This window comes from Mustela nigripes, chromosome 4 (assembly GCF_022355385.1).
Source record: "Mustela nigripes isolate SB6536 chromosome 4, MUSNIG.SB6536, whole genome shotgun sequence".
Classification (NCBI taxonomy): Eukaryota; Metazoa; Chordata; class Mammalia; order Carnivora; family Mustelidae; genus Mustela; species Mustela nigripes.
Window position 1 is genome coordinate 11,261,586 of NC_081560.1, and position 21,963 is coordinate 11,283,548.

At 42.8% G+C, this 21,963-nt stretch overlaps 1 protein-coding gene across 1 annotated transcript; it reads right to left on the reverse strand.

The window, feature by feature from the left end:
• Positions 1-18,579: 18,579 nt before the first annotated feature.
• TAS2R40 (taste 2 receptor member 40) lies at positions 18,580-20,153 on the reverse strand. Its single transcript, XM_059395578.1, is given in 5 exon segments — positions 18,580-19,324; positions 19,326-19,389; positions 19,391-19,644; positions 19,646-19,763; positions 19,765-20,153. Coding segments are annotated over 5 exon segments (936 nt in total). The 3' UTR covers positions 18,580-19,213.
• Between the last annotated feature and the right edge of the window lie 1,810 nt (positions 20,154-21,963).

Sequence of the window (21,963 nt, forward strand, 5' to 3'; positions counted from 1 at the left end):
TACCCCTTATCTAGGTTTCCTTAACAGGGGACACCTTGCATAACTGTGGTATGATGATCAAAACTAAGAAATTAACATTGGTACATTACTATTAACTAGATGATGGGCTTCATTCAGATTTCATTTTTCCACACTTATCCTTGTTCTGTTCCAGGATTCATTCCAGGCTACCACCTAGCATTTAGTTGTCCTTTTCTTAAGTCTCCTCCTATCTGTGAAAGTTTCTTGACTTTCTCTTGTGTTTCTCGACCTTGACACTTTTGAAAAGTATTGGTCATGTGTCTTGTAGAATGTCCCTCAATTTGGGTTTGATGTTTTTTTATGTCTAGGTTGGGATTGGGATTATTATGGAAGTATACCAGAAAGGTGAAGTGCCCTTCTCCTTGAATTATGTCAGGGGTTCCTGATACTAACATAACTTATTAGCCATGATGTTAACCTTGACCTTTTGGGTAAGATGGAAAAAACTGTCAGGTTTCTCTACAGAGAAATCACTGTTTCTGCCTTTCCATAATCTATTGTTTGGAAGGGAGTCATTAAGTACAGCCTAGTTTGGAGGTGGGAGTACTGGCTGAGTAGATTAAGCCCATCTCTTGGAGGGAAGGACATCAAAGAATTTGTGGCTGTTTTATAAAACCACCCATATTTTGGGGGGAGATATGTTGAAGCTATGAAATGTCCTGTTTCTCCTTAAATTTTCACCTGCCAGTTTGATCATTCAAGGTAGGGAAGATTTTGCCTGCAGCAATTATTACTATGGTGTTCTAATGGTGATTTTCTATTTCCCTTGTTTCTTCATTTATTAATTGAAATTCTGAAAGGAGAATTGTTCCATTTATGTATATATCTATTAATTCAGTCATTTATTTATATCATATGAACTGATGAATATTTTAAGAATCATAAAATGGTAAAACATTGATCTGAGTCTCTACATCCTGCTTCCATCTACTATTATTATTATTATTATTATACTGGGCTCTGAGTAGGAATAACAGAAATATATTTACACTTCTTTACACATGCTGAGAGGAGTGCCGAGGTACTGACTAGAATTGTTGGAACAAGAAATAGTGGTGTAAGCCAATTATTTACAGTTACAAAAGTAACTAATAAAGAGACTGAATATGATGTGATTATCAAACTTAGGAAGGGTGGAAAAGGGGTGGGATATGTAAACCAAATCCTTATCTTTCATGGTCAATGATATTGTCTCCATTTGAATCATCATTAGAGCTTTGATCATGTAATTTGGAATTAAGTATTTGAAACCACAAATGCTTTAAATAAACTGCCTTCCCAAATAAGTAAAAGATGGATTGTCTAATAAATGGTTTTGGGTCAACTGGGAAGTTTAAACAAAATGTAGCTGGACCCGTACATCACACCTTACGCAAGGAACATGGCTAGCCTGATTGAATATTTTATTTAAAAAAAAAGAAACCTCTGAGGTGCCTGAGGAACTTATGGAAAAACCTTTAAAAAAATCTGGGAGTAACTGGGGCACCTGGTGACTCAGTGGTTTAAGTGTCTGATTTCAGTTCAGGCCATTATCTCTGGGTCTTGGGGTGGAGCCCCAGCATTAGGCTTCCTGCTCAGTGGGGAGTCTGTTTGTCCCTCTGCCTCTACTTCTGTCCCTCCCCCTGCTTGTGCTCTCTCTGTCACTCTCTTAGAAAAATAAAATCTTCAAAAAAAAAAAAATCTAAAAGTAGAGACCTCTTTGTTAGCTGTGATACTAAATGCAGAAACTTTAAAAGATTTATACATTCAATTACATAAAATTTAAAAAATTTAGCAAACTCTAGTAAGTCAAAAAATAACTGGGAAAAATACTTGGGTTCATTTCATAGTCAAAAAGCTAATTTTTTCTTAATTTCCTAGACTCTCCTTAAGGCTTCGATAATGTCTTTTTTATTTTTTATGGAAGAGCTTTGTTGTGTTATAACTGACATACAATAAACTGCACATATTTAAAATGTACCTTTAATAAGTTTGACATCCGCACGCACCCATGCAACCATCACCATGATCAAGGTAGCAAACAGAGCTGCAAACTTCCTCGAGACCTTTGGCGATCCCTGCCCTCCGTTCCCAAACAACCGCTGAGGGCCTTTCTGTCACTAGAGGCCAGCCTGCACTAATCGTTCTGCCACGACATATTAGCTGGCATATTTTTTTTAAAAAGGTTTTATGTATTTATTTGACAGACAGAGACCACAAGTAAGCAGAGAGGCAGGCAGAGAGAGAGGAGGAAGCAGGCTCCCTGCTGAGCAGAGAGCCTGACATGAGGCTTGATCCCAGGACCCTGGGACCATGACCTGAATGACCTGAACCAAAGGCAGATGCTTAACCAACTGAGCCACCCAGGTGCCCCCTGATTTTTAAAACATTTTATGGAAGAGCAGTAATTCCATTGCTTGAGTACTCAGTTGTCATGCTTCCTGTGGTGAAGGAACTCATGTTAAAAACTGTCAGTAATTTACTCTTGTGATGAATCACATAGCCACAAATAATTATTTTTATTATTTAGCTAATACATGTAGAATTGCTTATTAGATGTCAGAAACTGTGCTTTATAAAAATTAACTCATTTAGGGGTGCCTCAATGGCACAGTTGGTTAAGCGTTTGACTGTTGGTTTGGGCTCAGGTCGTGATCTCAGGGTCATGATCTGAGGGCTGTGTTGTCAGGATCATGAAATTAAGCTCTGCCTTGGCTCTGCGCTTAGCCCAGAGTCCGCTTGAGATTCTCTATCCTTCTCCCTCTGCCCCTCTTGCTCATGCTCTCTCTCTTTCTAAAATAAGTAAATAAATCTTTTTAAAAATTAACTCATTTTATCATTTAAACAACCCTACAACGTAGGTGCTATTTTTTAGTAGCTTTGTTGAGGTATAATTTACATATATAAAATTCACCCATTATAAGTGTACCATTTAGTGAATTTTATTAATTATATAGAGTTGTGCAACCATCACCAAGATACTGTCTTGGAATCTTTCCATCACCTCAAATAGTTCCCTTGGACCAGATTGCAGTTAAAACTACTTCTCCCCCCTGACCTCTCCCCCACTCCCCCAGGATCAGGAAACCACTGATCTGCTTTCTGTCTCCATAGATTTGCCTTTTCTGAAAATGTCATGTAAATGGGATCATATAATGTATAGCTTTTTTGCATCTGTTTTCTTTCACTTTGTATGTTTTTGAGGTTCATCCATGTTGTAGCATATATCAGTAGGTTTTTTTTTTTTTAACTTATTATTGCTGGATAGTATTTCATGTATGGATGTACTGGTACCACATTTTGTTTATCCTTTCACCAGTTGATGGGCATTTACCGAGTCTTGGCCATTATGACCAATACTGCTCTGAGTATTTGCATTCAGGTCTTGATATGGGCATGTGTTTTCATTTCTCTTGAGTAGATAGCTGGGGTGCAATTTCTGGGCCTAATGGTAAGTTTAACTTTAACTTTTTAAGAAACTGAACCTGGGACGCCTGGGTGGCTCAGTTGGTTAAGCAGCTGCCTTCAGCTCAGGTCATGATCCCAGCGTCCTGGGATCGAGTCCCACATCGGGATCCTTGCTCCGCAGGGAGCCTGCTTCTCCCTCTGACTCTGCCTTCCACTCTGTCTGCCTGTGCTCGCTCTCACTCGCTCTCTCTCTGACAAATAAATAAATAAAAAATCTTAAAAGAAAAAAAAAAAAAAAAAGAAACTGAACCTGTCGGGGCACCTGGGTGGTGCAGTGGGTTAAGCTTCTGTCTTCTGCTCAGATCATGATCCCTGGGTCCTGGGATCTAGCCCTAAGTTGGGCTCCCTGCTTAGCAGGGAGTCTGCTTCTACCTCTTACTCTCCCTCTGTGCTCTCTCTCTCAATCTCTCTCTCTCAAATAAATAAAATCTTAAAGAAAGAAAGAAAGAAAGAAAGAAAGAAAGAAAGAAATAGAACCTGTACTCCCTAGTGTCTCTTCAGGTAGGTACTATTGTCACACTGATTCCCATTCTACTGATGGGGAACTGGGGGCATAGAGAGATTCAAAAACTTGCACAAGATCATAAAGCCTGTAAGTGGTGGGGGGTGGCAGTTGAACTCATGTGGTCTGGAGTCCTATCTGTGACCTTGACACTAAACTTTGGTGGCCACTTCCTAGGTTGGAAATTATTCTCAGTTTCAAAGAATGAGGCATGTCTGCTTTCCCTCACCTGATTTTGGTTTCAAGCTGCTGGAGAACATGTTGTTCAGCTCTGTCCATGGGAATCATGCTTGAAGGAATGTCTATGATGTCCTTTTTCTTCCTTACTTCCAAGGTTATTCCCTAAGCAAATTTCAGGCCACTCAAGTATTTTTATTTTTGTTTTTCTTCGTGAGAAAAATGAACAAAACTAGCAAGTGTTTTGCAATTGGGATTTGTAAACTTTCCAGTGACCAAGTCCTCTTTCTTGGACCAAGAACCACCTTCTTAGGGCAACATGACATTGTAGTTACTGAATCAGTGTATGCCTGCTGGATTTCCTTTCAATGCAGCTGCTGCTATCCTGCAGTGCACTTGCCAATAATAGCTTGTGGGCTGATGGCCACTCATAGGCCAGTCGTTCAAAACACCCTCTGGCTCTGACTAATAATACCAACTCCTGATTTTTTTTTTTTAAGATTTTATTTATTTATTTGACAGACAGAGATCACAAGCAGGCAGAGAGGCAGGCGGAGGGCGCGGGGTGGGGGGCGATGGGGGAAGCAGACTCTCTGCTGAGCAGAGAGCCCCATGCGAGGGCTCGATCCCATGATCATGACTTGAGCTGAAGGCAGAGACTTTAACCCAGTGAGCCACCCAGGCACCCCTCCTGATTTTTTAAAAAAGATTTATTTATTTATTTATTTATTTATTTATTTATTTATTTGAGTGAGAGAGAGAGAGAGAGAGAGGAAGGGGAGGGGAAGAGGGAGAGGGGAAACAGTGGGAGAAGCAGACTCTCCGCTGAACACAGATCCTGAGATCATGACCTGAGCCAAAATCGAGTCTGAAGCTTCACCGCTTAACTGACTGAGCCACCCAGGCACCCCTTCCTCCTCCTGATTTTAAAGACCAGCCTCATCATCACCCCCTTCTGCTTTTAAGATCTGATGTGATCACCCCCCTTAGGACCCTTCCTTTGCTGAGAATTATAAATAAGGCAACAGCTTGCTTTACAATGTACTCTAAACAAATCAGTGGGCAGATGCATTTTCAGGCCTTTAGATTAACTTGTATATGCTGGGCAATATGCGATTTTGGGGGTTTTTCTTAAAGAGATATGAACTACTTGAGAGAGGCTTAGTTAAAGCTGAGATTATAGAGAGGTTTTGCTGGGGTCTTTGAGTTCCAGTAATATATTCTTAGGGCCTGAGTGTTTTCTAGGTGTAGTTCCTCTAGGAATGTAACTTGCCAAAAATCACACAGAATAGTAAAAGGCACAACTGTGATTCTAACTCAGGTCCCAAATATTTTTCCTTTTTAAAAGAAAAAATTATTTCTTTATTTTGAGAGTTAGAGAGAGAATGTGGGGAACTTGGGGGATGGGGGAGAGAGAGAATCTTGAGCAGAATCCCCACTGAGCACAGAGCCCAATGAGGCGCTCAGTCTCATGACCCTGAGATTATGACCCCAAGATCATGACCTTGAGATCATGACCTGAGCTGAAATTAAGAGTCAGATGCTTGATTGACTGAGCCACCCAGACACTCCTAAGGTCCTAAATCTTTTTTTTTTTTTTTAATTTTATGATTTTATTTATTTATTTGTCAGAGAGAGAGAGAGAGAGAGAGAGTATGCACAAGCAGGCTGAGGGGCAGGCAGAGGTAGAAGCAGGCTCCTTGCTAAGCAGACAGCCCAATGTGGGGCTGGTCTCAGGACCCTGGGATCATGACCTGAGCTGAAGGCAGATACTTAACCAACTGAGCCACCAAGGCATCCCATCAAGTCCCAAATCTTAAACTCTGAATCATCCTGCCTCCCAACACTCCTTTCCTGCAGAATCCCTTTGTGAAGCTATAGGCTCATTTGTCTCTCTTCCGGGTTCTTGTGCTGCCCTGTGCATTCTCTTACCGTAGCCCTTATCACAGTCCATCGACATTTTCAGTGTCTTCCCCTGTATTGTAAGCTGGTGCAGGGAGGGAGGGGTGTGTGTGTATTTTAACCTCAGGTACAGAGAGAGCTGAACTAAACATTCCCTTCTATATATAGCTCACTATTATCATACACGCAAGTTTCCAGCCTAGTTTTTTTTTTTTTTTTTTTTTAAGGATTTTATTTATTTACTTATTTATTTGAGAGAGAGAGAGTGTACGAGCTGGAGAGAAGAGAGGGAGAGATAATCTGAAGCAGAACCCGCACTGAGCACCCAGCCCAATGCGGGGCTCAATCCCGTAACTATGAGATCCTGACCTGAACCAAAACCAAGAGTCTGCGCCTTAACCGACTGAACCAACCAGGTGCCCCTCACCGTAGTTTTTAAAATTTTATTTTTCTCTTCCACTCTTGATTCCCCTCTCATATTATTACAGATAATAATAGCAACAGTAACACCGAGGGAGCACTAACTGACAAGCATTGTTTATATACTTGTATCAAGTCATCGAATCCTCACAAGCATATAGAGTACTTGCTCTTAGGATCTTCCCTTTTCCAAACAAAGACACTGATTAACCAGAGAGTTTAAGGGACGTTGCCCAAGGCGACAGAACCAGTAAGCCGCAGGGCCAGGATTTGAATCTAAGTGGTGTTTCTCCAGCAGCCCTGCTCCTAACTACTGTGTGGTGCATACTCCCAGATACATGCTATGGATTTTGTTTTTCTCTTCCTCCTCCTTCCCCTCCCCCCACTTTTTCTGTTGTTCTTCTGCTTCTCTCTTGGAAATACCTGCAGTGCTGTTTGTACTTCCAGCACACCAATTCTGACTGCTGCATGCTGTTCTGCCCTGGACATCTTCCACATCTTTCTGACCCATTCTCCTTGTTTGGGGTGCCTACAGCTCACTCCCTCCACAAACAGTGCTGCAAGGAACACCTTATCTAGTCTCCTCAAGTCTGGTGCTAGAGTTTCTCTTAGGGATGTCCCTAGGAGCAAGTGGATCACTAAGTCAAAGTGTATGTGAATATTTTACTTCCCCAGTACTGACAGATTGGTCTTTGGAATGGTGGTACATTTTCCCACCCTGCCAGCATCAGGGGTTTCCTTTCTTCACATCCTTGCCAACACTTAGTAATTTTGGGCTATTTTGATGAATGTGAAATAGTATCTTATGTTTTTTGGGGGGGAGGGGAGCGTGTGTGTGCAGGGATGGGGGAAGGTAGGGGCAGAGGGAGAGGGAGAGAGAAAATCTCCAAGCAAACTCCATACCCATTGTGGAGCCTGACGTGGGACTTGATCTCAGGACCCAGAGATCAACTGAAATTAAGAGTCAAAAGCTTAATGGAGGGATGCCTGGGTGGCTAAGTTGGTTAAGCAGCTGCCTTTGGCTCAGGTCATGATCTCAGCATCCTGGAATCCAGTCCCACATCCTGCTCCTTGCTCAGCAGGGAGCCAGCTTCCCCCTCTGCCTCTGCCTGCCATTCTGTCTGCCTGTGCTGGCTCGCTCTCCCTCTCTCTCTCTGATAAATAAATAAAATCTTTAAAAAAAAAAAAAAGCTTAATGGACTGAGCCACCCAGGTGCCTCTCTCTCTCTCTCTCTCTCTCTCTTTTTTTTTTTTTTTTAAGATTTTATTTATTTATTTGACAGAGAGAGATCACAAGTAGGCAGAGAGGCAGGCAGAGAGAAAGGAGGAAGCAGGTTCCCTGCTGAGCAGAGAGCCCGATGTGGGACTCCATCCCAGGACCCCGAGATCATGACCTGAGCCGAAGGCAGCGGCTTAACCCACTGAGCCACCCAGGCGCCCCCCAGGCGCCTCTCTTATGGTTGTTTTAACTTGTATATTTCTGGTTACAAGTGGGAATGAACACCTCTTCTACCCGTTGGCCACTTGAGTTTTCTCTGCCTGTTCATATTTATGTGTGTGCATGTGTGTATACCAGTTTTCCTTGTACACTCTCATTAGTGATCTCCTGTGGCTTTTGGTTGTTGTAAATGCTTTCTGCCTGACTGTTATCCCTATCTTTCACTGAAGGGAAATCCAATCAACTTTCGAGCTTCCAGGTTCTTGTTTAGTAAGCCATTCTCTATCCTGTAGTGACAAAATTATTCCATATTTTCTTCTATTAACTTTATAATCTTACCTTTCACATTTCGATCTTTTATCCATTTGGATTTTCCTTTGTATAAAGTAAGAGGAAGGGATCCAACTTTATTTTTCTCCAAACAGTGAACCTCATTCCCAGTACTTTTTATTAAACCTAGTTTTATTTTTAAGAGATTTTAATTTTTTAAGTGATCTCGACATCCAACATAGGGCTCAAACCCACAACTCCAAATCAAGACTGTGTATATCACTGACTTGAGTCAGCCAGGCGCCCCCACCAGTACTTTTTAATAAATAATCCCACTTACATATGGTTCACTTTTTATCATATCTTAAGTTCCCATTGTATGAATGAGTATATTTTATGCACGTTTTCCTCTTATATTAGTTTAACAATAGCTTAGTAGTATGCCTTAATACCTGGTAGAGATTAGTTATTCAAGAGCCTTTATTCTTTTATGTAAGTTTTAAACTAAGTTGTTGAGTTCATAAAAAAATCAATATTTTATTTCTGGAAAGATCTAGATTTGTCAATAGGCAAATTCTTTCCTTCTATGATTCTTATTTACCTTTATGTCCTTATTACCTGGCACAGTATGTCACGTGTCCAGTAGCTCAGTATTTATAGACCTGAACTATTGTTAGACTGATTTATGTCCCTTTTCAAAGTGACTGTGCAGGAAGCAATGTGATGATGATAATGGATGTCGCATTTGAAGCCATATTGTCTTGAGTGAGGGGAGAGAGATGAGGAGAGCAAAGATCAGAGAGCTGACCCCTTGTGTCACAAGGACAGCTGTAGCTTTTGTTTTGATTGTAGTTACCAAATTACAATTTAGTATTTATTTATTTATTTCCTGTAATTACTAAATAAGATTAGAAATTCTTGATTGGAAATAGCTTCTGCATCGAACTTTAAAGGTGGCTGCACACAAGGGTCAATAGCTGGGTTCCTAATGGGATTTTCAAAGGAAAATAGGAAGCTTGAGCCAGGAGACTAGAGAGGGGAAAAGTCTTATTAGTTAATGACCTTATTCCGTTAGTGACTTGTTCAATGCTGACTTGCAAATTCGTCTTTGAAAAGGGATTGTACTTCGGCAGTGAGGAGGCTGCCATCTAGTGGCACTAACTCCACACGACACTATTTGATCTTCAGTCCCCGTAATAACAGGAAACACTAGAGTGCCTACACGATGTTAGGGACCATTGTAAGAGTTGTGCACTTTACAGCAAAACCCACGAGATAGAGGTATTTATGACCCCTATTGTAAAAGTGAGGAAATTGAGCCTCAGAGGAATTAAGTAACTTTCCCAGGGTCACAGAGCTAGTACTATGTTGAAATCTTGGCAGTGGGTGGCTGGCTATAGCTTTGGTATGTTCAGTCTTTTTGTTATTTGGCCTGTTATTTTGCCTGAGAATGGTGTGCCAGAGTCGGCTCCTACCAGACAGACAGTATGGATGGTGAGCATCTCTTCCCAACTTCCCATTCAGTGACGTCACGGTGGTAGTTCAAATTCCATCACGGTAGGAGTATTTATACAATGAAAATCAGACTACTCCACACATCAGGCCCTCATTCTCTCTCTCTCTCTGTGTCTCTTTTTTCTCTCTCTCTCTTTCCTCCCTCCCCCATACTCTTTCCCAGAGAACTGGTTTGCCAACATACCCTGGGTGAGGAGAACTGAGAATTCAGAGGCATAGCCCTAGGCTTTCTTTAGAGAAGTTGGGCAAGAGATTTGGAAAGTAATCAACACCGGTTTTGGGGGAAAAATGTGTAAAGAGATCTTGGGACTTTTTCATTTTCTTGGTATTAAAACAGAAACAGGTAGTTTATGACTAATGTAGAACTCCTTAAAATGAAGACATATTGAAGAGTAATGTAGGGTTGCTCACTTGCTTTAGCAGGAAAGAAGGCAAAACAGTTGCACAGTCTGTGTTGCAGATCACACATTAAACATGGCTGCAGAAGGATGCCTGGCTCAGTTAGGGAGAGCATGTGACTCTACATCTCGGTGTCCTAAGTCTGAGTGTCACTCTGGGCATAGCGATTACTTAAAAAAATGCTCAAAGAGACAGATGAGTCAGGAAAGGTGAGCAGAACCATTTCTAGAGGAACTTAAGCTAAATGTAGCGGGACCTACTTAAGGATTGTGGAACGTGCGAAGTAGGATTAGAAAGTTCGGAGAACATGACACCTGGGTGGCACGAAGAGTTGTGTCTGCCTTTGGCTCTGGTCCGTCAGTTGTGATCCCAGGGTCCTGGGACCAAGCCTTCATCGGGCTCCCTGCTCAGTGGGGAGCCTGCTTTTCCCTCTGCTCCTTCCCCTGCTTGTGATCACTCTCCTGTCTCCCTCTGTCAAATAAATAAATAAAATCTTAAAAAAAAAAAAAAGAAAGTTTAGAGAACAAACACATGTATGTCAATTTGAAGGGGATCAAATCACAGATGGGAGAGTGGCCATGGCATTTAGGGGAAATGACACAAAGTTGCTGTAACTTCCCAAATTAAAACCCACAAAATCTAGGCTAAAGCTCCAAGAAATATTTGAGTCATATAATAGCCTCTTTCGAAAGGCTTCCACAGACAACACTGGCAGAAAGTTGATAGTTGCTAAGCCTAAGATACATAAAGGATCACTGTTCTATTTCTTTACTTTTCTATATGTTTGAAATTTTCCATAATTAAAAAGAAAAACCAATTCCAGACCATCAGATTTTTCAAATGATTATATGCAGTTCAGTGAATATAATAGAGCATTGAAATCTGTTAGGAAAGGTAGGTCTCAGACGGGGTACGGAGGACTTTGCAGCCCATCTGCAGGTCTATAGGTAATGGAAGCCATTGGAGGATTTGACACAGGTCGTAAGTGCGCACCTGTGTGTATGTTTGTGCGTGAAGTTCAAGTCTCTGCTTTTAGAGGAATGAGACAGGAGCGAATATAGCCGTCGTTGAAAGGTAGTACTTGAAATCTGAATGTCGCTTCAGTCATTTGGGTGGTGCTCGGGTGATGAACTGCTCTGGTTTGCCCAAGACTGAGGGTTTCCTGAGATGAGGGATTTTGAGTTTTAAAACCTTGATAGTTGGTCACCTTAGTGATGGCAACAGAGAGTGTGCAAACCGTGAGTGGGTTCTTTGTTTCAAGGGTGCTTAATGGGTAAGGAAACAGGATAAAGACCAGGCAGCTGAACAGATGCAGAAGCCAGGGGGAAGAGTTTTTAAACAGGTGGTTGGCCATTGCCCCAGGCCATGGAGAACTGGAGAGGATGGATACTCAGGCCATAGAATCGGATGTTTAAGGATGACCTCTTCAGATCAGGACTTGCCAGACATACTCTTCAGTTACCCACCCTTTGGAAACCATATACAACCAAAGCCAAAACTAACATCAGGTACAATTAATCAGTGCCAAACATGTAATTGCATTAGTACTTTTTGGTGTTAGAATACAGATTCAGAAATTAATTAGTTAAGTAACTCATGAAAAGGTAAACTGCAAAGGCAAAGGCATTTTATCATTTAATAATTTGATCAGTTCATAAATGGATTAAAGCAGTCCCTTGTAGGATTTACTTTCTCATATTATTTTCCTATATTAAATTTCACATAAAGCTGAGCAAATATTAGTCAAAACATAAATATAAATATAAAACATAAACATGTATAGCAAATTTATATACTCCAGAGCAAGTATCTTATCCCTGCTTGCTAATTTTAGCTACTTAATTAATTGAGTCTGTTTGGCATTAGCTGCGCTGCACTGTGAATGAAGTCTTCGGCTAAGGGTTTTGGGGAATAGAGAGATCCAGTATGACTGTGCATGTCTTTTTTTGTCAGCCGGCCCAGTGCTGAGATCCCAGGCTCTCTAGTCCTCTCGGGTTTGCAGTTGGAACTCTGAGGTTTATTCACCAAAGTTGGGTAGGTACTGATTCATTGGAGCATTGCCCTGTCTTCTCAGATACACTTCAGCCAGAGACCCAAAAAGTCCTACGGCTTTTTCTTTCCCGTACCTCAGTCACTTTATGGCCAGAGCTTACCTTTGGTGTAATTTATTCCCATTGCTATCTCCAACACTCTGTGAGTGCAGAGAAAACACATGCTTCCCCCAGTAATACTTCCAGATGCCACTGCCTGTCAGAACCTGCTCAGGTTAGGTGGGGAATCTGGGATCCATGCACACTGTGAGGGCAGGCAGTTGGGGGGTAGTTGATGGGGAGTGAGGGGGTGGAGCTAGGAGTGAAGTCATGTTTCCTCCTATTTCCAACCTCAGCGAAGGTCACCAAATCCAGCTCCTCTTCCCTGTCCCTGTAGAGTCCTCCAGGCAGATTAGCCGTTCTTCCTAGGCTAAGAGGAAGGGGAGGGTGGCTTCAGGGCCCAGGATAGACACAACCACAACCTCCAAGTGGCTAGACTGAGTTTTTTGAGGCATATTTCTGGCCTTTAAATCTGAAGGGAGGCAAATTTTTCTCTCTGCATTCATGAATGGAATGTGAGTGTCAGGTCCTGTTCCATTGAGAAGTAAGATGAACAGGAAACCCGACCAGGATCCTATGAGGTCTCCAGTCTTTGGAGAGTCAAATTGCCCCATCTCCCTGCTAAGCATTTCTGTCACTCTTGGTCCCAGCTGCACTCAGGGCCACCAGCAATAATTTATTATCCAGCATCTGGTTTGAATAAACCATAGATTTATCTGTGGTCTCTGAGGGCTCTAGGGAGGAGAAGCAAACCTCAGCTGTCATTAGGGAGGACTGGATGTATTGGGACCCTTTTCTCTTTTGCCTCCTCTGGCTGTGGTGGGGATTTCTAGGGATGCTCAGTGGAACATTCTTCTCTTGGCCCTGGTCTTTCCTAACTGGTCCAGTGGGACTGAGAAGAATTGTCTTGAGTTCCCCTTTTTCTGTCCGAGAAGGAAAGCAGAAAGATTGGGATTTATTTTTTTTAAAGATTTATTTATTTATTTGAGAGAGAGAGAGAATGAGCAGAGAGGGACAGAGGGAGAGAGAGAGAAAAACCCCAGCAGACTCTGAGCTGAGTGTGGAGCCTGACACAGGTCTCATCTCAAGACCCTGAGATCATGACCTGAGCCAAAACCCAGGGGTCAGAGGCTTAACTGACTGTACCACTTAGGGGTCCCAACAGTTTTATTTTATTTTAAAATGTATTTTATTTATTTATTATATTTTTTTTCGTAGGCTCCATGCCCAGCACAGAGCCCAAACTGAAATCAAGAGTCGGCAGCCACTTAACTGACTGAGCCACCCAGGCACTCCTATTTCGTTTTGTCTTTTTTTTTTTTTTTTTTTGAGAGGAATTTGAACTATGAACATTGCACCCACAGTATAGGGACCTCCACTGAAGTGTTTCCCACCTTGTAATTAAATGGGTTGTTCTTTCCTAGTCTCCGAGCCCTTGGAGATTGACAGTTTAGCTGTGTTAACCTTTGAATGCTTGTTTTATCGTTCAGTGGGCACTCTCTGTGCTCTCAGTGCACTCTTGTTGAATGAATTTACAAGCTCACCTTCTTATGGTGGCTTGTCGTTTATTATGCACAGATATATTGTTTCCTTTGAACCTCAAAGCAACCCTGTGAGGTGAATATTATGATCATTTTTGTTTTCTGCATGGGGAAACTGAGGCCAAAACATGGTTGGTGACCTTCCAAAGATCACTTAGAGCGGGGACTTGAATCTAGATTTTTGAATCTAGATTTCTTCCCCTGTGCCACACTGACTCTAGACATTTCCCATCATCGTCTAATAAACCAGCCAAAAAGGACACAAACATGTCAGCATTGCCCTGTTGGGTCAGAACCTCAGGAACCCGCAGCCTTGTGTCCAGTCTCACAGTGGGAGTCTGGAGGAGCATGATCATTTCAGAGCTAGAGATGCAGCCATCCAGATGTTCCCAAGGACCCTGCAGGAACCTGTTTCATGATTTTTACTCTTTGTTTTGCACAGAATAGCTTCAGGGCAGTATCTTTTAAAGCTTTAGATGCAAACTCCTTTGGGGCCTTGTATGTGTCTGTAACAGGGGGGTGGTGATAGGAGCAAGGGACTAGGCACTCCTTGTTTGTTTCTCACAAACAACTAAAGGGTTGTGGTTTAGGGATGACCAAGGGGTAGGCCAAAGCTGGAGGAATTGAAAGTGGCGAAATATTCAGGAAGTTGCATTCAAAACATGTCAAAATTGCCATGATGAGTGTCTCTGGTTTTCAGTGAAGGTAGCTGGGATTTGGTGGTGGGTTTTGGTCCCTCCTTGTGTTGGAGAAAGTACCAAGTACAGGGTTGGCAGACTGTGGCTTGGGGATCACATTACACTCACTGCCTGTTTTTGTAGAGGCCACATACTAGGAAAGCTTTTTGCATGTTTACATGGTTAAAAAAAAATCAAAGGATATTTCAAGATGTGTGAAAATTCTATGAAATTGACATTTCAGTGTCTGTAAATAAAGTTTATTAGAGTGCAGCCATGACTGTTCCTTTACATGTTGCTTTTGGTGGCTCGTGTGCTACAACAGAAGAGTTGAGGACTTGTGGCCAGGACTGTATGTGCCCAAGAGCTTAAAATATTTGTTGTGTGTGGCCCTTGACAGGAAGTTTGCTGAGCCCTGACCTAGTGCCCTGCTTCATTCAAAATGGCCAGGGGATTAAACTCTGGAATACTGGATGTCTTTCTGGTGTTGCCAGAAGGGTATGCAGGAGCCAAGTATTTCAGGGTACCACCCTGCCCACCCTGCTTGGGGTAATGAGCTGCTGTGGATTGTGCCACATTTCCCCCTGAGTCTGTGGGACAGGCTAAGCCCCCTGTGCGGCTCCTTCCCAGGTCTTGGTCTCTTCACAACTGGCCTGTTCTAAATATCCTCATTCTAGACTCCTGGCCTCTCAGCCTGGCATCCCTTCCCTTTGTCTGTTTGAGAGCTTGTGCTGTGTTTTATCTCTCTCATTTCTTAGGGTGAGGTAGATAATTCTAGGAGGGAGGTATTATTATTATTATTCCCATTTTACAGATACAGAAGCTGAGGTTCAGAAAGGTGCAACAACATGCCTGCATCAAATGCCAGGAAATAGCAAAGCCCAACCCCGGGCTGAAGTCATTGTGATTCCAGGAACTGCCTGGCAGGAGGGGAGGGGGCAGCTGCCCAGAAGTGAGATTTTTCCCAGTAATGCTCTGCCTTGGAATTCTTTCCTTGAATTGCCTTCATTGCTGCTCCCACAGTCAAATCCAACCCAACCCAACCCAACCCAACCCAACCCAGGGGACTGTTGATTCTTTTTCTTTTCAACTGTTTCCAAAATCACTTTTCTCTTATTTTTTTCCTGACACAACTGAGATAGCACAGAATATTTATAAGACACTTTGCTTAAAAAAAAAAAAAAAAGAAAGAAAGAAAGAAAGAAAGAAAAATCAAATGAGAGATAAACAAGAAACTTTACAAAAAATCCAGTCCCCCTGCTCCCCCCCACAGTGAGGCTGGCTGACAGGCTAGCTTCACAGACACAGAGTTCCTGGGTGGTATAGCATGCTGAACTCTGAACTCTGAAAGGCCCTGTCCAGAAATGTTCCTCTGGCAAGTTCTTGGAAGACATTTTACTGCTTACAGGGATCACTCCCAAGGGCCAGGTAAGATCTGTAGAGTACTTCTTCCAACTGAACCTGGCCAAGCACTTAGCACTTTCACCCCTTCCCTTTCCCAATCCTTCTGCTCTGGTTTCCCACGCCACACCTCTTGTGCTGCCCCTTGCTCTTTTCTGCCTTCACTTGCCCTTCCTGGGCCACGTTCTAGGCTCTAAGATGCTTCTGTCCTGCTTCCAGTAGAAGTTTCTAATCATATAACACATCACCTCTCCTCAAAGAGGATGGGGATGAACACTTTCCTCTGACTTTTGCCTCTGATATCTGAAGCAACCTGCCCCAGTCTAGTGAAGGGGTCCAGAGAGCTCCCTCAGCCTTACAGCACTAAGGACTGGTGCCCCAGCTTGTTTACCCTTACTCCTTCTCCCGCAAACCAACCTTTCTGAGCATGTAAGGAATTAACATTCCTCCTACCTCTCTTCTAAGGAGTCCACTTGTGTCCAGAGGGAAGAAGCAGGAGTCTAATGGGACTCTCCGTCTTTCTTCCCATTCTGCCATGGTTTTTCCACTTGGTTTCTTTTCTCCTCCCCGCAACTCAAGACTCACTGGTTGGTTGAATGTGTAGTTCCTTTTCCCTTATTCAATAGAAGGTTCTTTCCCAGTAGCCCAAAGTAAAGAGTGTGTGAGTGAAAAATACGAGAGAATTTCTACAGAGTCCACTCCCAGCAAAGCAGGAACCACAGGGGAATCAGCAGATACTGAGGTATTAGGAGGCAAAGATTGTTGCGGGCTGTGGAACAGCTCTTTGCCTCTCAAGTCCCAGCTCTTAGATTGGCCCTAGCTGCTACTGTAGTTCTCATTCTCCAGGACTCAACCAGGTTTGTGACACCCTGCCCTGTTCTGGGCCTTCTACTTGGGAGTCCTGTGACAACCAACATTCCCCTGCTGCTCTACATGGTGGATGAATGTCCAGAGTGACTTTGTGGGTAAAGAAACTCTTCACACCATAACTTTTGAACCTCTCTCAAGGTACAGTGCTCTTATGTAGAGTTTGCAAAGTAGATCCTTTAGGACTTACTCTTTCTTTCTTTCTTTCGTTCCAAGACTTTATTTATTTATTTGAGAGTGAGAGAGAGGGAGAGAGCATGAGCCGTGGGGAGGGCCAAGGGAGAGGGAGAAGCAGATGCTCCACTGATCAGGGAGCCAAACATGGGGCTTGATCCCAGGACCCTGAGATCATGACCTGAGTTGAAGGCAGAAGCTTAACTGACTGAGTCACCCAGGCATCCTAGGACTTCTGATTTCTGTCTAAAGCCAACCAATTTGAAAATAGGGTGTTATGGCCCATTACAGAAATTTAGGTGTGTTGTACAATAAGAAAGAAAAAGAAAAGATGGAAGGAAGGAAGGAAGGAAGGAAGGAAAGAAGGAAGCATGGACTGGAGGGAACTTTGTCTGGTTGAAGGTAGGGCAACTAGGAGTATTGACGTCTTCATCCTTGAAGCTCTTGTTAGCTTTCTGCTGCTTTTGGCTTTTGCAAACAATGACATAATATTTTCTCATAATAAGCATGGGGAGGGATTATACAGTTTCTCATCTTGGGATTGTTCATATCAATCACATTGTGGCTCTAAATTTTGTTTTTCTCTGTTTTTCAGTAGATAGGTATACATGTAATATTGGAAAAAAAGACATTTCTCTATTGTTTAGGAGTTGGAATGACACTTCAGAATCTGATTTGTCTTATCATACCAACCAACCCAGCCTTAAATAGTCACAGAAATAAATATCAGTTAGGAAAACTATGAAAAATGTTTATTTATTTTCATGAATCTTTTCTTTTCTAGTTGAATAAATCCCATGCTGTTGGAACTTCAAAGAGATGTACTTGAGTGTGTGTGTGTGTGTATGTGTATAATTTTTTTTACTGTTCACAGATGTAAGGGACTTTCTCAGAAAAACGTGCTTGAGAGCCCAGATACTCAGCATTTAGTCTTTGCTACTGATGTTTCATTTTCATTTGGGGGCCTTGGTGTGATCAGTAGCCTTCTTTTCACATTTTCCTCTATAATTTTGATTTAAAAAACACCAAATACAAGAAACCCCCCAGTTCCTAACTTTCTGGTTCCAAGATATCTAGGAAGGGGGTGTCCTGTTTTGGGCACAGCCCTTTAAGACAGTGTTTATGCCATCATTCTAAAGAGTGACAGTGAAGTATGATGTTTTCCTTCTTCTCAAACAGGCCCTCCCTGGTCACCTGCCCCTGCACCACCCATTGCTTCAAGGAGATCTAGAACTGACAACGCCAGAGGCAGACACACTTGCATAGCCACAGACTCAGGAGCACAGCAAAAGAGACATTTCTTTACTCTGGACTCCTCCTATTTTCTCTCTGCGGCTGCACACAGGACTCGTGCCCTCAGTCGTCCTCTCTTCTCCTCTCATCCCCCTACCATTTGGAAAAATGGAGCATTCAGCTGACCATCCATTCACCCCACCTGCCACCCTGTATTTCATGTTTCTCTCCAGACAATGTCCTGGAATTCTTGGTCCTTACAAACTCCCTCACTGTTTTTCTCACCTTCTCCAGAAACTTCTGCAATCAGAATATCACCTGTCATGCCACTAATAGTGTATGCAGCCTCCATTCTCTCTCTCTTTTTTTTTTTTTTAAAGATTTTACTTATTCGACAGAGAGAGATCACAAGTAGGCAGAGAGGCAGGCAGAGAGAGAGGAGGAAGCAGGCTCCCCGCCGAGCAGAGAGCCCGATGTGGGGCTCAATCCCAGGACCCTGGGATCATGACCCGAGCCGAAAGCAGAGGCCCTAACCCACTGAGCCACCCAGGCGCCCCAGCCTCCATTCTCTTTAAAGTCTCTGTGGCGTTTGATAATTCTGGCCAGCCTTTCTTTCCAGAATCCCTTTTCCCTATATTCCAGTTTCCCTTCTACCTCTTGGATTGCGTCCTACACTCATCCCTAGCTCTCCTTTTTCCTCACTGTGGGTCAGTAGGCTGCCTTAACTAGGGTGACCATGCCATTTTTCATCCAGACCAAGCTATCCTTGAGAATGAAAGGGTGCTCAGTGACAACAGGCACAAGCTGAGATCATCCCAGGCCAATGGAGATGTCTGGCCAACCTCTCCTTTCAGGCTCAGGGGAGGAGAGGCAAGGAGGAGCTCAGGGCAGGACTTGAGTGAGCATAGATTGAGAAGATTTCACAGATTCATCTTAGAGTTGCTTAGCTACTTTTTCTTAGAATCTCATGTTAAAAATTCAGCGTCCCTTTCATGAAAGGGCCCAGTTAACCTGAGGAGAAGTGTCAGAGCAAGATTAGGGCAGTAGAGATGGGTGAAGAGAGAGGTCTAGGTGGGGAGAGGCAGAACTGGTTGAACCAGGTCCTGTGGTTCTCTGGGTTCCAGTCACAGAGTCTGCTCTTACAGGTGAGGATGAACATGGTGCTGAAACCTCTTCCAAGCTCTTCTCAGCTCAGGGTTACCCAAGATCAGTAGCACTGAGTGGCCAGCTGGAGAAGCGTCCATGATGACGCTTTTTGCACAAAATATTCCAGGAACTGTTGACGTTGAAGATGTTGGACATGGAAATAAATAGCAACTGCATTGAAAATGTAGAGAACGAGAAAGCAGCTGATAGCTTTGTTGGCCCCCATGTGAGCCTTCATGCTGGGGTCCCTGGAGCCAGTGGCATGGCTTTCCATGTGTAGAGTACGTGTCTTGAGAGAGAGGATCAGCAGGGTGGCTGAAAGGATGAACATGATCAGTGGAATGAAGACCCCCAGGTTATAGAGAACCAGGTTAACCATATTGGTCTCAGAGAAGTATTTCCTCTCAGTGGAAATGGAACTACTACCATTTCTACTACCATTTCCTCTCTGGAATAGAACTACTTCCATACACTTTGAAGGTATCTATAGAGAAGGGAAAGCTGAAGCACAAGGAGATGAATGGTGATAGTCCCAGAAGCCAACAAAGGGTGAGCAAAGTTTGCAATTCTAAGACAACAGAAGATGCTGAGCCAGGCAGCAAGCCGGAGGTTGAAATAGCTCAGAAACATGACGACGACTTTGAAGAGTATAAACACTGTGGTTTGGTTATGAGTGACCAGGAAGAGTAGACTGTAAGTATTCTCCAGCATCATCCAGATCTGCAGCAAGAGCCTGGAAAAGCCGAGCATCAGCGGAATGCAGTCACTGACAGGGAGTCTTTTGCCTCTGGCCCACTTGGCCCCGTGGATAGCTGTAATGAAGCCGTTCCCAATGATGCCAGTGATGCACTCTATTCCAGAGACCACCAGGGTGAGGATGATTTTAAACCTGGATGTGTTTCTGTCTGTGGCATCTGTGCTCACCGTGGCCATTCTCTTTGGCCCTCACTTTCAGGTTTCCACACCAAGGACTGGTACCTGTTCTGCAAACTTCTGACCCTCACTCAGTGTTATTGTAATTTTTCTTCCAGTTAATGGTTATTTCCAGTTTTTCTTCATTTACTTGCTGCATGACTAACTACAAGTCAGAGGCTTGAAATGCAAATGATGGAAGGATCTTGTTACTGGCCGTCTCCATTTTTCATAAAGACCCATTTGCCTCGGGCTTGCAGAGGCTCATTGGAAAAAAAATTTGGAAGAGATTCCTATCACAGCATCTTTCTACCTTATTAACTTTAAGCCCATATTCACCTTACAGGCAAGAGTCCCAGATTAGGAATCTTAACTGTTCCCATGCCTTTGTACTCATCTCACAAGACCTGTTACCTGCTAAATTGTCTTTAAAATGCAACAGCTCCTTTGATCTGCCTTCTCCGGCTTCCTTTATTTTCTCTCTTATTTGTGGAGTTGTTTTTATCCTAGAGCTAGCATGTTTACGAATAAGAAATTCCCATCAGCTTGTATATGGACATTTTTACTTAGAATCAAGTTTCCTTCACAAAGTTCAGCTATTATAATGTACCCGAACAAGAAGAACCAAAATTTGATGCTATTTGGGTTAATTAGAGATGAGAAAAACTGCCCTGTTACAGTTTATTTGCCTGTGTATCACCAATTATAATTTACTGATATGCACATCAGTGTTTGAAAGCTGGAACAGGTAGCATTACCCTGGGAAAGTGACAGGGTATTCTGAACACAGTGCTGAACTTGGACATGTGACCAAACACTGTTATCTTGAAATTTAATTCCTTACTTCTTCACACTGTGAAACACACTGAACCCTGGCATTTTCAAACAATATGCAGATGCCTGGGACTTATTACAGATCTAGTAAGGTAGGATCTGAGATAGGGCCCAGGCAGGTTGTATTTTTAAAAAGCTAAAAGTAGGGCGCCTGGGTGGCTCAGTGGGTTAAGCCGCTGCCTTCAGCTCGGGTCATGATCTCAGGGTCCTGGGATCCAGTCCCACGGCGGGCTCTCTGCTCAGCAGGGGGCCTGCTTCACTTCCTCTCTATCTGCCTGCCTCTCTGCCTACTTGTGATCTCTGTCTGTCAAATAAATAAATAAAATCTTTAAAAAAAAATAAAAAATAAAAAGCTAAAAGTAGTTCGTATTGCTCATAACCAGAGTGAGAACCGAAATCTTAGCTAGACACTAATGAATTTTGGGCCAAATCTGGCCTGTGGTTGTGTTTTATTTTGTGCAGCCTAATCCTGGACGGCATTAGCCCACCAGTGCTTAATACTTCTTATTGGTCAACATTTAAATTTAGGAGATTGCATATATGCACACACAAAAAAATTAGTCCTTGAAAAATTAGAAGATTGGGCAATTTTGGGGTTGTGTGGTGAATTGGTTGAAGTGGAACAATGGCTATACATTTAAAAAAGGTATATGTGTACTTTTCAGTTTGTCACAGTATCCACCAATTCCTAGTATCTTTTTTTTTTAAATTTATTTTCAGCATAACAGTATTCAGTTTTTTTTCACCACACCCAGTGCTCCATGCAATTTGTGCCTTCTATAATACCCACCACCTGGTACCCCAACCTCCCACCCCCCTGCCACTTCAAATCCCTCAGGTTGTCTTTCAGAGTCCATAGTCTCTCATGATTCACCTCCCCTTCCAATTTCCCCCAACTCCCTTCTCCTCTCTAACTCCCCGTGTTCTCCATGCTATTTGTTATGCTCCACAAATAAGTGAAACCATATGATAATTGACTCTCTCTGCTTGACTTATT